The sequence below is a fragment of the Melopsittacus undulatus genome, unplaced genomic scaffold (assembly GCF_012275295.1).
Source record: "Melopsittacus undulatus isolate bMelUnd1 unplaced genomic scaffold, bMelUnd1.mat.Z mat_scaffold_806_arrow_ctg1, whole genome shotgun sequence".
Taxonomy (NCBI): domain Eukaryota; kingdom Metazoa; phylum Chordata; class Aves; order Psittaciformes; family Psittaculidae; genus Melopsittacus; species Melopsittacus undulatus.
In genome coordinates, this window is record NW_022994609.1 from 14,041 (window position 1) to 29,582 (window position 15,542).

General features: G+C 46.0%; 1 protein-coding gene across 1 annotated transcript in view; it reads left to right on the top strand.

The window, feature by feature from the left end:
* The window catches only part of FANCI (FA complementation group I), a 19,658-nt gene extending 5,165 nt beyond the window's left edge, over positions 1 to 14,493 (top strand). Inside the window, 36 exon segments of the mRNA XM_034074287.1 lie at positions 206 to 373; positions 1,484 to 1,552; positions 2,808 to 2,825; positions 2,827 to 2,909; positions 3,708 to 3,888; positions 3,983 to 4,104; positions 4,467 to 4,631; positions 5,139 to 5,163; positions 5,165 to 5,194; positions 5,196 to 5,246; positions 5,248 to 5,274; positions 5,276 to 5,322; positions 6,652 to 6,683; positions 6,686 to 6,817; positions 7,245 to 7,255; positions 7,257 to 7,292; positions 7,294 to 7,342; positions 7,803 to 7,868; positions 7,871 to 7,922; positions 8,833 to 8,883; positions 9,187 to 9,188; positions 9,462 to 9,544; positions 9,546 to 9,590; positions 9,723 to 9,796; positions 9,920 to 9,980; positions 9,982 to 10,009; positions 10,308 to 10,342; positions 10,344 to 10,400; positions 10,402 to 10,453; positions 10,456 to 10,525; positions 11,120 to 11,168; positions 11,247 to 11,303; positions 11,960 to 12,046; positions 12,380 to 12,475; positions 12,682 to 12,807; positions 13,583 to 14,493. Of these exon segments, the coding sequence (XP_033930178.1) occupies positions 206 to 373; positions 1,484 to 1,552; positions 2,808 to 2,825; positions 2,827 to 2,909; positions 3,708 to 3,888; positions 3,983 to 4,104; positions 4,467 to 4,631; positions 5,139 to 5,163; positions 5,165 to 5,194; positions 5,196 to 5,246; positions 5,248 to 5,274; positions 5,276 to 5,322; positions 6,652 to 6,683; positions 6,686 to 6,817; positions 7,245 to 7,255; positions 7,257 to 7,292; positions 7,294 to 7,342; positions 7,803 to 7,868; positions 7,871 to 7,922; positions 8,833 to 8,883; positions 9,187 to 9,188; positions 9,462 to 9,544; positions 9,546 to 9,590; positions 9,723 to 9,796; positions 9,920 to 9,980; positions 9,982 to 10,009; positions 10,308 to 10,342; positions 10,344 to 10,400; positions 10,402 to 10,453; positions 10,456 to 10,525; positions 11,120 to 11,168; positions 11,247 to 11,303; positions 11,960 to 12,046; positions 12,380 to 12,475; positions 12,682 to 12,807; positions 13,583 to 13,648 (2,403 nt within the window). The 3' untranslated portion in view covers positions 13,649 to 14,493.
* Positions 14,494 to 15,542: the final 1,049 nt, after the last annotated feature.

Here is a 15,542-nt window from a genome sequence, read left to right on the forward strand (position 1 = left end):
TAGTACCTAGAGGAGAGCTTTGGGAAATGCAATAAGAAGCTGGCCTAAGGATGTTGCTTCTCATTCTATCTTACAGCACCAGTGTTCTAGGGAGCATTCACACTGCTCCATGATGATGATAAAGAGCCTGGCAGCATGATAAGGCCTGTTTCAGTGATTGTTTAGGGGCCAGGCCCCTTATCACCTTGCTTGTGTGTTGTGATAGTTTGAGAACTGTAACCACTATAACGTGACTAATATCCCCTCCCAGGTCCAGGCAGATGTTCATGCCTGCTATAATTCTGCAGCTAATGAGGCCTTCTGCCTTGAGATCCTGGGCAGCCTGAGGCGGTGTCTGAGCCAGCAGGCGGATGTTCGGCTCATGTTATACGAGGTAAATGTGGTTCCTTCAATCTCCTTTTAAACAGCCACTGTCTCTTCTGTAGTCTGGTTCTAGTGTAGCCCCTGGTAAATAATAATCACATTATTGTGGAAAACAACCTACCATCTCAGTTATGTTCTTCATGGGACACATGTACCAGGGACTGTGTTTATTTATCCAATCCTTCTGCTTCTTTTTATTTTGGATCACTATAATCCCAGACACAGTGATGTATCTTCCTCATCTCCTGCACTGCTTAAGAGGAAAACTGCATCAGCGTCTCTGTAGTGTGGCCTAGGAAATGGGAAGCATGTCTGATGCCCAGTGAGGAGGAATGTTGTAACAGGCATTGGATAGACACAGAGTTGCTGTGAGTTAATGATGAGCTCCAAAGAAAACCCTGACTGGAGAATATGTGGCAACTTCCTTAAAGACTGCAGCATGGATCAGTCTTTTCTCCTCTTCTTTTTGCAAGCTTCTACAGAGGCTTGTCTGCCATTTACATTTCTTGTGACAAGTGGCCTAATATAAAGAGCCATTTGGGGATGTGGATCTTGGTGCTTGAGGTAAACATGGGGTACCATCCTGAGAAAAAACCTATTCAGGTCAAAAAGGTTTAGTTTCTTTCTTTACTTGGTTGGACTGACCTTTGGGGAGTTGCAAGTTTTGGGTGTGTTTATCACTTGCTGTAAGACTTGTGCTTGCTTTATCCATCACTGAGTTATCTCAGTCTGAAGGGGTTTTTTTTGCCTCCTACAGTTTCCCCACTGGCTTGTTTTGCCTTTGAAGCAGGATTTCACAGTTTGAAGTTGGATCTAGTGCTAGTGTTAAATAGCAGTGAAAGTCACTCTGGGCTTGATGCCACCGCTGCTAGGGAGATACAGCTTGTAGGAGGGCCCCTGTGAGGAAATTCATACTCTTTCTGATTCATACCTTCGTTCTGTTGGTGCCCTTTGCTTTGCCATGTATGGGGTTTTACACTGAGCACATTGTTACTTCCTCACAGTTCCTCACAGTGCCAAATGGTCACTGGTGTCTTGTGACACCAAGTTATTGTTGGGTTATATCTGGTCCATTTTCTTTGTCATGTAAAGCCAACTTGTCCTTCCTTCCTGTCTCCAGGGTTTCTATGACGTCCTTCGCAGGAACTCCCAGCTGGCCAGCTCTATAATGGAAACACTCTTGTCCCAGGTAAAGTAATGCTGTGTGCTGTGGCTCTAGAGACTAAGAATTCTGCACTGCAACCACTATAGCAAAACAATTCAGGGTTAAATACTGGGAAAATAGTTTTTCCTTAGACTGGAAACATGTGTAAGTGTGTGGCACTTCTCTAAGGAGGTGTTCAGATCCCTACTATGTTGAGAGAGCAGACTGGGGAAATGTCTGGAGACCAGTTCATATCCTCTCACAGGATGGTAGAGAAAGGATCTCTTGGAGTCCTTTCCAACCCTTTGGTTCTGAAGTACTGTGAGAAGTATGAGCCCAGAGAAGTGCTTTGTGCCTGTTCCTTAGCAGTGCATGGCAGTTACCTTCCCATACTTCCCCAAGGATGTGTGCTGACAGAGTAATTAGTATTGCTGTCCTCCCATCGGGAGAATACCCAAGTCCATGTAGGATCTGGGAGGATTAACTCATCCCCCAACAGTGTTGCTCATGGCAACAAGACAATCACATTTACTCAGTCCATTGGACAGGCTGTGCTTTCTTTTGAGACAAGTAATTTTCTTCCCTTTAATCATCCATAGAGTTCATGCTGACTAATTCCAGCTTTCCCATGACAGTAGAGGGTTTGGGAAAGGAACATGAACAGAGACAAGGCAGCTTTTGGGTTGCAGAGGGCACTTAAGGGGAAAGTTGGTGTAAATGTATAGAGTTTTATAGCATTGTATATATAAACTTTCCCTATTTGGTTCTGATCCTATATCAGTACTTGGAGGATATCTCCTTCCTGTCATGTGCCAAAGGAAGGGGATATCCTCCAAGTGTTGATAAAGGATATCAGTACTTGGATATAGACAGGAATTGATGCAAGCATGATCTCTGGTGGATTTGTTCTAGTGCCAAGTGTAGGCTCCATAACTGCCTGCACCTTAGGCCAGGAAGGTGGATGCCATAACAGGGCCAAGCATTCAGTGCGGGGTGACAGGCAGCAGGTTAAAGGATGAGTAGCACTGCAGTGATATGCAAGTGGTGTTGCATGTGGAGGCAACACAACAGCAAGTGGTCAGGTAAACTTGTTTCAGGGCTGAGAGGTATATAAGCAACTCAAGAGGGCCTTTTAATCCCTAATGGATGATGTGGCTCACGTAGATGTACAGTCCCTTTATTATAGTGCCAGTTTTTGCTCTGTGAAATGGAGTGTGAAGATTATCTTCTGTTTCCAAACAACCTGAGAGGCTCAGTTACCAAGTAACTGGTTATTTTTATTTCTTGTTTTCTATGACAGATAAAGCAATATTACTTGCCCCCAGCCAGACCTCCTGCCTCCATTGAAACTTGAAGGATGTATTATGGCTCAAGGAGATCAAATCTTTCTGCAAGAACCACTGTGTAAGAGCTACAGGCCACAGCTGCAAGCTCTTCTGTTCCATAGCGTTTTAGTTGTGCTGCTACATGAGCTGAATACCTTGTTGTTTCTTCAGCTTTTTTCTAGCCTGGAGCAATTCTTTTAATGACAGTAGAGCTGGGCATCTCACCCCTGCCTCAGCTATCTATTAGAGCTCCACTTGCATAATGGTTTAGGTGACCTGTGTGAAAAATGCTCTAGGAATAGTGTAGCTCTTTTACACTCTCTTGAACTCACCCTAGGCTTTTTGTGTCTCCTTTAACTTAATTCCACATAAAATAGTCCTGCAGTGTGATGTGTAATAGGGGGAAGAATCTGCCCTTTGGTTTCACTCCTTTGAAACTGTTGGAGATGAGGACCTCAACAAATCCTTGTATTTCCAAGGAACAAATTCAAATTAGTCACTGTGTTTTCCCCTAAGGAAGCTTCTGTGCTCTGCTGCAGTAGCACACCCAGGGAAGAGAGCACACACCTCAGCTAGAGTGAGAGCCCTTTTGGAGTTCCCTTTCCATCAGATGAGGTGGATGGGCTGAGGGAGCAGTGGGATTTGAGTCTTTGCATCCTGTATAGCCAAGCTCAGGCAGACATTGAAGCTAGGGCAGCGTAGTTGTATGTAGAATTAAGCATCCCCATGTTTCCAGAATAAGGCATGTTCTTGGGACTCACTTGAACCCCTGAAGGCATCTTTTTGCCTCTAGCTGTGATAGTCTGGTCTGTATCTCCTCATGCCAGTGACCTCCAGCTACAAGGCTGAGTGTGACTGTGTGGCTGCTTCCTTCAGGCCCATCTGCTCTGCTGTATCCAGCACTGTCTTGCCTGGTATAAGAGCACCGTGCATCTCTGCCAAAGAGCTGAAGATGACGATGAGGAGGAGGATGTGGGATTTGAGCAAAACTTTGAAGAGATGTTAGAATCTGTCACACGACGAATGATCAAGAGCGAGTTGGAAGACTTTGAACTGGTAAATCAGATTCTCAGCTTGACTCAGTGGAGAAAGACACTGAGTTCCTGTCAGGTTTTGAGAAGATTTTTCACTTCTTTCCTTTACCTCTTAGGATAAATCGGCAGATTTTTCTCTGTCTTCTGGTGTCGGTGTAAAGAATAACATTTATGCCATTCAGGTGATGGGAATTTGTGAGGTCCTGATTGAGTACAATTTCAACATAGGGAATTTCAGGTAAAACATCGAATCTTGCCCTCCAGCACTAGCTGTGCCTGCTCTTCGGAGTACAGCCTCATTGCAAGCACAGGGTAATAGTGCCAGCACAGATTTAGAGGGGTGTTTTCTGAGTGTGAGTGGCTCAGACATTCACAGAACACTGAAGAGTGGCTTGTGTTGTGGGAGATAGGATGTGACATTTTGTAGAGGAGCAGGTTAAAGAGGAATGGATGAGGCATACTCTGTTAGGGAGGTGGGGAGATGTCATATGTTATGCTTTATCATTTGGAAAGTGCCATTGTATAATTTGGTAACTGAAGCTTCAAATGGGAAACTGTAGGACTGTATTTTCTCCATTAATGTTTTCTACGGTTTTGCAGCAAGAACAGGTTTGAGGATGTCCTAGGCCTGTTCACATGTTACAACAAGCTCTCTGAAATCCTGAAGGAGAAAGCTGGAAAGAACAAATCTAACTTGGCTAACAAAACTCCACGGAGCTTCCTGTCCATGGGTTTTGTATCTACTCTGCTCACAGCTCTGTTCAGGTAAGAGCCAGTCACATCTGGAATAGCTTTAAGGCCTATTCGCACACTGCTTTTGTGTTGTCTGCATGCTGGCTGCTTGTGCACTGAATACAGGGTACAGGCACTGTAATTTCTGTACAAAGCATGCGTGGTAACAGTACTTGTCTGAAGAACATCATATTCAGGCAGGAACCAGAGCTGGTCTTGACAAACCAGCTTGCTTGGGCCTTGCAAGACCTCAGAGAGTCTCTGGTCTTCCAGTCCTGGGCTGTTCCCCAGATAAACTCCAGTTTGAGCTGTATGGAACAGAGCCAGGCATCAATTGAAACCATGTCTATATATCTGGAAAGGCTGGTGGAACTCTATCCTTCAGGTGTTCACTACAAGCTGCCAAAACAAAGGGTCTTTTCCACCCTGAATCCAGCTATGATTTTACTTGTTAATACATTATATAGGTTTTGAATCTCTGTGCTTTGTCAGTGCATGCTCAGTTCTCTGACAAGACAATCTCTGCTCTTGATTTTTCAGGGACAATGCCCAAAGCCACGAGGAGGAGCCTGGCAGTCCTGCGCTCCAGTACGGAGTTTCCTGCGCTATGCTGTCAGTGTAGCTCTGCAGAAGGTGCAGCAGCTGGAGGGAGACGGGACAAACGGATGGACCAGAACGGACAGAATCCTGACAAGATGTTTCAGAACCTCTGCAAAGTCACGCAGTGAGTCTCTGTGGCACATGGAGAGAGCAGCACTGAAAAGCAGCAATGCATTTTGAGGATTTCTGATTCTCAAGTAGGGTTTTGAAAGAAGAATGCAGTCTGTAACTGCTTCAAACAGTTATTATTACTGTGTTGAGATCATTGCCTTTCTTTGCTCCTGAGAAATCAAGTGGAGGCAGTACAGTTGCTGTGCCAGAGTGAGTGATACAGCTCTAATAATGGTACTTGGCCTGGAAGAACCAAACACCATCAAACTCTCATTTTCAGCCTCTTTGTGACTTTTGGTTCATCGCTCACTGTCACAGAGGAGGTAGGATTGTTACAGGCTGGATTCTTGAGGCCTCTGGGATGCAATAAAGTTAAAATTCACTTCTAGCTAAAGTACAAAACAGATGTAAGAGAGACACAAGCCTTAGAAAACGTTTGTTTAGGACTTTGCAAGATGCTTGAAGACAATCCTGCATCTAATCCTTTGGAAAGCCAAGAATGTTAACCATGTAAATGTTCTTTGGGATCTAGGTCATATCTGCATGGGTCCTTTTCAGATCCCCAGTCAGCAGAGAGCACAAAATGCAAATTACCTCCCTGCCATGGAATAATGCCCGTTTTGTGTCTTGCCCCAAAATAATAGGGCTATTTTTGTTGCGTCATTAGGACTACATGTGAGCTACATGTTTTGTGTGATTGGACGTTGAAATAGAATAAGATCATCTGTGCAGGAGACAGAACTAATGAGAAGAAAGGAGAGGGAACAAAAAGGGAAGAAGTGGGCTTAGAGGAGCAGAAAAAAAGATGTTTGCCTACAAATAGAAAAGTCTCCTTTGGGCCAAATAATTTTGCTTTCTTCAAAGCTTTTCACTGCTTTGCCTGCCTTTATTTCTTGCTGTTTTATTACAGAGAGCCCTATAGTGATATCTGACATTTCACAAGACTCAAACTGCCAAGAGAAAGCTTTTGTCACTGACAGATTTTGACACCAGTGGTCAGTGGTGTGGTAGTTGGAGACAGAAGGCAAAGCCAGGTGGTAAGAAATGAGTGTATAAAGATGGATTTGAATGGATTGGAAGGTCCCTTGGGACCTGGAAGAATTAAATTATTTAGCTGTGCAGGGAAGAAGCTGTAGCTGTTTTGCTGACATTGAAACAAAATCTTCTTAAAAATTGATTCTTCTTCCCTCCACTTTCCTATAGGAAAAAGAAGTTCCAATTTAGTCTAGTTAAAATACAATCCAAAGAGTAGAATCTGTGATTACCCCTATGTTCTAGCTCATGCACTGTGCAAGCCAGCTTTACTGGAGCATGTGATGCTAACTTATCTCCCATCCTGTAGGTTTCTGCTTTGGAGGTACACTTCAATTCCCACTTTGTTGAAGAGTCAGGGAAGAAGAAGGGCAAAAGCATTTCACTTCTGTGCTTGGAAGGTTTGCTGCGGATCTTCAACACACCGTGCAGCAGCTTACCTTCTGCCAGGATCCCCCAGTTTCTACAAGCCCTGGGTAGGGCACATGGTACAAACTCTTTTCTGGTTCTGGTTTCCTGGCGGCTTTGTGTTCCAGCCCATGTGTAGGTAGGTGGGGACCCTTTATCCATAACTAGAGAGAGAAGGGTCTGCTCCTTGTCTCTCAGTAACAAGGTGGGTTTAGTAGCATTGATTTTCATACCAGAGGCAAGTTCCAGACATCTCTTTAACCTGCTTTTAGAGAGCTCTAGTCGGCAGAGGATAGCTGGGTTTCTGATATAGCACTGGTCTATTTGAAGTTTGCTTTTTAACTAACACTTTCTGTGCTCAGCACGGTTCTGCAGTCTGTATTCCTCCCCTAGCTGTGAGCACTTCAGCAGTCTTTGCCACTTTTTGGAAATAAATCCTGTATTCTGCTCTTTGGCATTTAGCCTTTTTTCGGCACCTCTCTGGTTCTCTGCCAGATATTACTGATTGGTGACGCAGAAGAAACGGATATTAATGTCACAGAGAAAAGCTGCCTTCCAGATCCGACAGTTTCAGGTGAGTACCCACTCTGTGTGTGTTGTTCAAAGCACTGGTGATTCTGGGCAGCAAACATGCTTGCTCTCTGCTTGCTTGACCACAGGCTTGAGTGTGGATAGCAAATGTGACCACTGATTTCACTTCAGTTCAGAAGTTTTTCCCATCCCTAAGGAAGGATTATTCAGGTGCTGTGCAGAGCTGGATGAAGTGTGCATGTATTTAAGGGTCCTTAGGTGCAGCATAAACTCACTGAGTATTTGTAACAGGTCACACTGAGTCATATGCAGGCCTCGGTGTAAGAATCTCATAAAGCCCAGTACTTGCTCTTTAGGAGAGTCCTCTTTTGACATCATATCTCTTGTCCTTCTCATGTTGCTGAGGCTTTTATCTGCTGCAGCTTCTGGTTATTTGCTTCTTAAAATGGCCCTGCAACGAGCATTGCAGGCTCAGGGCCTCTGCCTTTCCTTCCCATGATCAGAAGGTCCCTGGTGAACCAGTTCAGCAGGTTCTTGAAGATGACTTCAACTCCAAGGAAACGCAATCACTCATCACAGTTCTCTCCACTTGTCCAAACTCCTGGATCCAGCCTCTCAGCAGGTACTTGACAGCTTCCTGGGGTGGCAGGGAGGATGTTAGTTATGGCCAGGCTTGTGAGAAGATGGTCAGATTGTTCTGACATGTGTGTGTTCTGCCTTCTGCAGATCACACCATGGCAAAGGGACAGTTTTGTTACATTACCAAGCATTTAAGACATTAGGAAGAAATTCTTTACTGTGAGGGTGCTGAGGCGCTGGCACAGAGTGCCCAGAGAAGCTGTGGCTGCCCCATCCCTGGCAGTGCTCAAGGCCAGGTTGGATGGGGCTTGGAGCAACCTGGTCTAGAGGAAGGTGGCCCTGCCCATGTCAGGGGGTTGGAACTGGATGAGCTTTAAGGTCCCTTCAACCCAAACCAGTCTGAGATCCAATGATTTTCCTGTCACGCACCTGCACAATTAAGAAAACTTTGTTTTCCATCTCACTCTGCACATTCGGATTCTCGTTTTTGGTCCGGAGGTGAAGGACTTGTTGCTTGAGCAGGGGTTGCTACAGAGGACTGGCTTTGGCACAGCTTCCGCGTGGAATAAGGCAAACAAGGCCAGAAGACTTGTGACGAGTCCAAATTGGCTGGGTTGCATCATGCCTTCCATGCAAGGCAGGCATTTTCTAAATGTGCCCAATTTTACAAGATAGGAAACTGCGTAAAAAAGTGGCCAGAAGTCTGGAGTCATTCATTCACGTAAAATTAAATGGAGCTGTTAGTCGGTCCAAGGGAAGTATAGACATTTCCCCTTTCCTGGATCTAAGCTTTTCAATTGTAGCAGGTTAAGTGTCCCTTGTGGAACTCACAGCATTGCCTGGTACCTTTTGCCAGGAGGAGTCTCTTCTCACGTTTGCTGTGATTCAATTGTTTTGCTTTAGTATTAGTAGTAGTATATTAGTTTGGCTCTGAATTCTTTCAAAGTACATGCTCAGTTTCCCCCTTCTGCAGTTCCTATCGGTTCCTGACTTGGACAGTCAAAATTTGCAAAGACAATGCTCTGTGGTACAGTAAGATTGGGGGAGATGTTTAGGTGTGATGTGTCAGGATATTAGACCTTAGATGCCTCTGTGTTGTCTGCCGGCTTTACCTCTTGTTACAGACACATTCAGGTCTCATTCTGTGGCAGATTGCCGTGACACTGTAGTATTAGCACAAGTATTGAGGAAGAAACTCTATAATCTATATAAATAGTAATTGTGAGAAGAAAGAGAAGCCACTTCTTGAGTTTTCTCTCTTGTTTAGCACTTCTGTTGCTCATATCAATAGAATCTATACTCTGGAGAAAGATAATTCTCTTGCCAGAGGTTTGTATCATGCTTCTGGTCATCATTTTTCTGTGAGCTGAGGTTCCTGTGTGCCATACTTCCCCTTGCCACTGTTATATGGATTGCCCAATGTTGTAAACTGGCTTTCGTAACTGGTGTTTGGATGGGATTGTCACCCTCTTGACTGGTTGTTTCTGGGAATGCACACTAAACTCCAACTGGATCCGAGGCGCTCCCTCACGGATGTCTGATGTCCTACAATAGCTGGGGGAGCTCTGCACCTGGTAATGAGCTGGGTTCTCTTCCCCACAGAGGATATCTATTGCTGCAAGGGTTTGCTGTCTTTGCTCTTCAGCCTCCATGTTCAGTACAAGAGTCCTGTCGGTCTGCTGCTGTGAGCTTGCAAAAGACATCCATGCTTGCGGGGAGGACATAGATCAGGTATGATGCAGAAGCAGCCTAACTCATCCCTTACTGCTGTTAGGGCAGAATTGAGTGCATCTTGGTGCCAAATATGTGTGGACAGGCACTAAAGCTTTGCTCACCAGAATTGCTTTCTCTCCTCCCAACCAGGACATAGAACTGGAGGAGCGGTCCCACTTTGCTATAGTGAATGCCAAGACTGCAGCCCCTACTGTTTGTGGTGAGTGAAAACAGTGTGTATGGAACAACCCATAGTGCCCAGTGCTGCTCTGCTACAAGTGGTTTGTAGAAGCCTATTCTGCCAAACTCCCAAAAACCCTGTTTTGTGTTTATGTTCCTGTGTTTAGCTGCTGGTTCTGGTGTCAGGCAGATAAAGTCCTTGAAGAGGTGGATTGGCTTATCAAGAGAACTCACCAGTCTGGGATCAGACATGTCAGGTAATACAGCGTTTCTCTTCTTAATGTTACACCTCTGTTAAAAAAATGAAGATAGAGAGCAAAAAGATGTGGAGGTTTTAGGTCGCATCCATCTGAGGGAAGGTTTTAAACTCCCCCTTGATCTGTTCCACATGAAGCAATGTAAGACAGTGTTGTCACAAAGTCCATAAGTGATTACCTTTCCGTTCCACACTGGCGCATTGTGCACCAGACACAAAGATGGTCTTTTGTGTCTCCCATGTGCATAACTGGATTCAACTAGACACACATTACCGATGTATTCATCTCTTTCTTCTAGAAGAGTCTTCTCAAGCATCAAACCAAACCCAGGCCTCTGGAGAAAGGTTTGAATTCTGCAGCTGGGACTCTGCTGACAGTGATATCAACGAGGCTAGGTACAGACAGCACTGCCTGCAGGGAGCTGTGTGGACACGCTGCTGAGAAGCCCAGCAAGACATATGCAATTCTCACCTCCCTCATCAAACATGGGAGTGCTGCTGTGCTGACAGTGGGCTGGTGGGATCTAAAAACTCTTCCTTTCTGTTGCAGCAAGCTCAGAGTGACCCCCTGGCAGTAGACTATGTTCAGGACCTGAGCTGTTTGATCTCTTCCATGAGTTGAATCCCTAATTACCATTGGCTTTCATGCCCTCAATTTCATGACCTTTCTGAGCAGAATAATTGTGTTGGTGGGAGATAAAGGAGAGCTTCCTCTCCAGCTGAATTTGGCCATGCATGGGTGGATTGGTTCCTGCCAGTGTTATCGGCAGGTTCCTTGCAGCAGCTGTATCGTGCCACACTGAGGGCACTGGTAGTGTTCTTACAGTGCTCAGCAATCCTGTCCCTGCCTCTCATGCCCATCTAAGGTTCGAAGCATTGGACATGGGGGAACTGAGCCACAAGAACAGGCCAATGGAAGTGGTTTGAGACAAGGTGGTGAATGCCATAGGTTATAGCAGCCACTGGGGAGGATAGTTTCTTGCAAATCCTGCCATCCCACTGTGCCACTGGGGGAGTGCTTTGGGCCCTGCCTGGAAATACAGGCTGCCGAATGGGAAAACAGATCCCCTAGAAGAAACTCTCTCATGTTTTCCTTGCAGTGATATCCAAGCTTGCCGCAACAATCAAATACGATTCCAGGAAGGCTGAAAAGCTGGTGAGTATGAGCCAGTTGCTGGAGCGAAATGGCTATTGGCCTATGGGTTAGGGTAACACCCACCTCTGCTTCCTCTTTGCAGGTGAAGCTCTCAGGTTTCCCATTGACCCCCCAATGTACTCATTCATTATTTGTACAGGTGAGGCCTAAATTAACAAGCAAAATCACAGCCAGTCAGTCTGATGCTGAAGTGGTGTTATTATCAGCTGCACTGCATGGGCACCTTTGGGGATTATAATCTTCTTGACATGACTTGAGTTTCTTATAGTTCAAGCATTTACCGTGTCAAATAATAGTATAAGGCATTTCAGCGCCATGGGGACTGGAGCGTGCTGATTTCTGCTTGAGCAGGGAAGGACAGAGTGTTTGAAGAGCTGAGGTTTTAGTTTGGGGGAGTTTTTTTGATGAGATTAATATGCTTTAACACAATGGCAAATAAAGGTCAAGAACACTGCAGTCATCACAGTGTAAAGTGATGTGGCAGTGCCAAAGACTGCAGTGCTGAAGACTGGATTTAGCTGCTTGAAGAGGAATTGGGGTATGTGAGTGAGCACCACAGGAACTGTACAACAGGCATGTTGGGAAGCTGTGTCTTCTCACATTTTTTGAATGTATAGGTCACAAAATTAGCTTTTCTTTCCTTCTTTTTTTGAGATTCCCAATTCCATCTTTCTTGTATCACCCACCTGTCTCATCATTGAGTGGTAATACTGTTAGCTAGTCAGAGCAAAGACTTCTCTGGCCTTTCTTCCCTGCTTACCTTCTAATGCCACATCCTTTTGGCATCCTCCTCAGAACATCCACAGTGAGAGTTTAAGCCTTGCAGAAGAGAAGAAAAAGAAGAAGGAAAGAGGCTGATCTGCTGCAGTCTCCACAGTCATGGTAAGACAGATTACTACTCCATTAGCACATGGGCTGCAGCTGAAACTTGGCATCATCCCTCAAGGCGTGTGTTACCTGAAGTGGCTTCTTAACAGATCACCACAGACAAATTGTAATTTGGGCCTTTAAGTGAAAATCAAATTGAATGCCTTAACTTCAGAGAGAAGTCTAAGAGAACCCAAGCAAACGTTATAAAAAACCAAAACCACACACTAACAAACAACAAGCCACCTCACTAAATACAGCCTAAAAGCTCACACTCATGAAACAAAGGTCAACCTGTCATGTTTATTGTTCTAAATCTGATCTATCTCACTCCGTTCTGCATTTCAGGCCAAGTTGCTTCGGGAGACCAAGCCCATCCCAAACCTGATTTTTGCAATAGAGCAATACGAGAAGTTCCTTATCCACCTCTCCAAGAAATCAAGGGTAATGTAAAGCAAAGCCTCTTCGTGACCAGAACTCAGTGGATTACATGGGGACAGGTGGTTTTCACCTACCTTTTGCTTCATCCGTGTTATTGCTGTGATGGACTCAGTCCCGGTGCTGTACAAAGAACTAGGCAGGGGTGGAAAACTAAAACAAAGATGCTGCTGACATAATGTCCTCTCCCCCGTTCACCTTGGTTTCTGCAGGTGAACTTGATGCAATATATGAAACTAAGCACCTCCAGGGACTTCCGCATCAATGCATCCATGCTAAACAGCACACTGCAGGAGCACAGCACAGAGGATGTTGAAAATGAGCCCAACAACGACCAGGTCAGAACTCATTTAGCTGCTTTTACCAACAGCTTTACCCCTCTTCTGAGGCCAACTGTCTGCAGGTACATGTGAAATCAGGAAATCTATGTCAGCTTAGTATCAGTGAGAGCTAACCCAGGGAAGACAAAGGAGTGAACAGTCTAGCTATGATCCCCAACACTCCAGCCCTCTGCCTTGTGTGACCTTTATTTCCATGCACCAGTTGTCTGTATCTCTGGGCTTAGGAAGTGAGACTGTCCTCAGCAAGCAGAGGGTGTCAGTGTTACCTCTGAGGACCTCCTGCCTGCCCAGGATCAAATGTTTGTGCATGATGCAAAGTGGTTTTGCATCCAGGTTGACTTCAGTAGATAAGCAGCTGGCAGGACAGACACTGCAAAGCATCATAATCCTCAGACCCATCTCTACTAGATAGTGTTGGTGAAGGTAACACAACCTGTGCTGGATAAAAGCAAATAAGCAATTTACTTAACTGATTGTCCAGGTTTTTATTGGTGGTTTTGTCCATACTTTCCTGAGTGTTTCAACAAACCAAAACCCAGCACAAGCAGTCCCTGTCATGTGCCATTGATAACTCGTCTAAGTTCCAGATGAAACTGAGTAAAGTCCACAGGGAGTCTCAGTGGGTGAGAGGAGTCCATATTTCAGGCCATATTGTTAGGAGGAAGAAGAGCTAAATCCCGTTCTGCACATTCAGTTTCTTGCTTTAGGTAGACTTTCCCTAATCTATCACACACAATCACAGTCTGTACTTCTTTCTCCCTCCCCTCTCCAGAGCAACACAGCAGAGCAGACAGATGAGAACCAGGAACCCAAAAAGAAGAGACAGCGAAGAAAATGAAGCTTGGGTTGCTGCTGCTGCCTCCTTCCACAGTGCCTGGTCTGGTCTTGGAGAACTGCTTGTATGGAGAGGATGGGTTATTGTTTCTCTTGCCAAATACTTACCACTTCTTCCTTCATGGCTGTGCAAGCGTAACTGGCCCCTGTCTCAGGTTTTACAGCTGGCTGCTGCTCTTAGAAGTGCCTCTGCTCTTCCAATGTGCTGCTATCAACATCATCCTCCCCAGGAGCATCCCTTCTTACAGCAAAAAACAAACAGGGTGACCAGGATCAGTCCCTGCCAAAGATCTCCTGAAGGCCAGCCAGGCTCTGGCACACAGGCTGGACACTTGTCATTGTAGCTCTCTGCCGTCATCACTTCTTCTCCAGGGAACCTTTGGTAATTTCAATTAGCTGATAGATATCCAGAGCTTCTCCTGGAAGACAACAGGACAATCAGTTCCCTGCATGCTGCAGTACACTCAGAGCCTGTGTAACATGACAGCGACCGTCACGATGTGCTTTAGTTCAGTGCGTGTAGCACAAAAAGCTCCCAGTTTATTCCAGTTTGTTTTGGCGGTGGTGTGAAAGCAGGAACCAGCACCAGTAGGAAGCTGGAACCACGAACAGTCCTGCCTTGGAGTGGAAATTGCTGCTGTCACTTCTCCAGGAAGCAGAGAGGAGACAGCATCCTCAGGCAAAGAAGTTTTTGCCGTTAGGTTTGTGTTGCCCCTTATGTGATGCACTTGTTTAATTTGCCTTGTTCTTGGTGAGAAGTGCCCCTTTTTGCCCACATACCACGAATCCTGTTACCAAAAGCACCCTTTGCCTGTAAGGCTCCTAATAAAGTTTACCTAAGGTGGAGTGTCTGATGTGTCAGAATGAGTGCTTATGCCAAGATGTCTCTGAGCTGAGGAGGGATGTGCAGAGGGGGATTACAGAGCAGTTGGCTCACACAAACACTGCTCACCTTCTGGGATGCCATAAACTTCTTCTCCATCCCCGTTGGATTCGATGGTGGCTCTTGCAGCTTCATGGTCACATCCTTCCTCGCACTGGTCAATATCTACTGTGCTGAAGAAAGCCACTGACTGTGCAGGTCCTGGAGGCCCAGTTGTAGGCAAACATGCACCTGCAAGAACAAAGAGAGACCCACCACATCACCCCGAGCCTTGTCACACTGAAGTGTGAGCAGCACAGCTTCACTGGGCAGGTTACTGTGCACCCACATCACTCAGAGCTGCAAGACAAGGTGCTTTTAAGCACTGGGTAGCAGGAGGTCAAGTAGTGCTAAAGTGGATGTGGGAGGAACGAGTCACTGCACTTTGAGCCTCCTCATAGAGCAGGAAGAGCCCAGCCCTTTCGCTGCTGGATATTCCTTCAGGCAGAAGCACAGGCTGGATTTCCCAGCAGGACGCCCTGTGCTGGCAGGAGCCGGCACAAAGGCAGGAGCCTGGGGGTGTCTGCCCTGCTGTGCCCGCTGTTTGCTCTGTCCCTGCCTAACACAGGAGAAAACAGCCAGGCTTTGGCCAAGCTCCCATATAATCAAACACCCCCCCCAGTGCCGGGAAGGGGATTGGCTGTGCCAGAGGCAACTGAAGAGAGCCATTTGAGGTCAAGAGCTTATCTTTGCATGGGGCAGGGAAGCAGCAGGAACACTCCATGCGGTAGAAGAGGCATCAGTGCTGGTGCTCACAGCAGAGAGAAGCTATGTGCTGAAGAGGGGGAGGATGAAGATGAGAGTTCAGCCAAGGCAAGGGCTGCTGCCACGCAACAGCCACAGATCTGATGGGAGCAGGAGGTGAATGTGCTCGCATCCAGCAGAGCAGATGATAGACCCCATCCCTGCAGGAGCCAAAAGCTGATGCTATCCCTCTCCTCGCCAGCAATTATCCCTGGAAAAGAAGCTGAGCTCC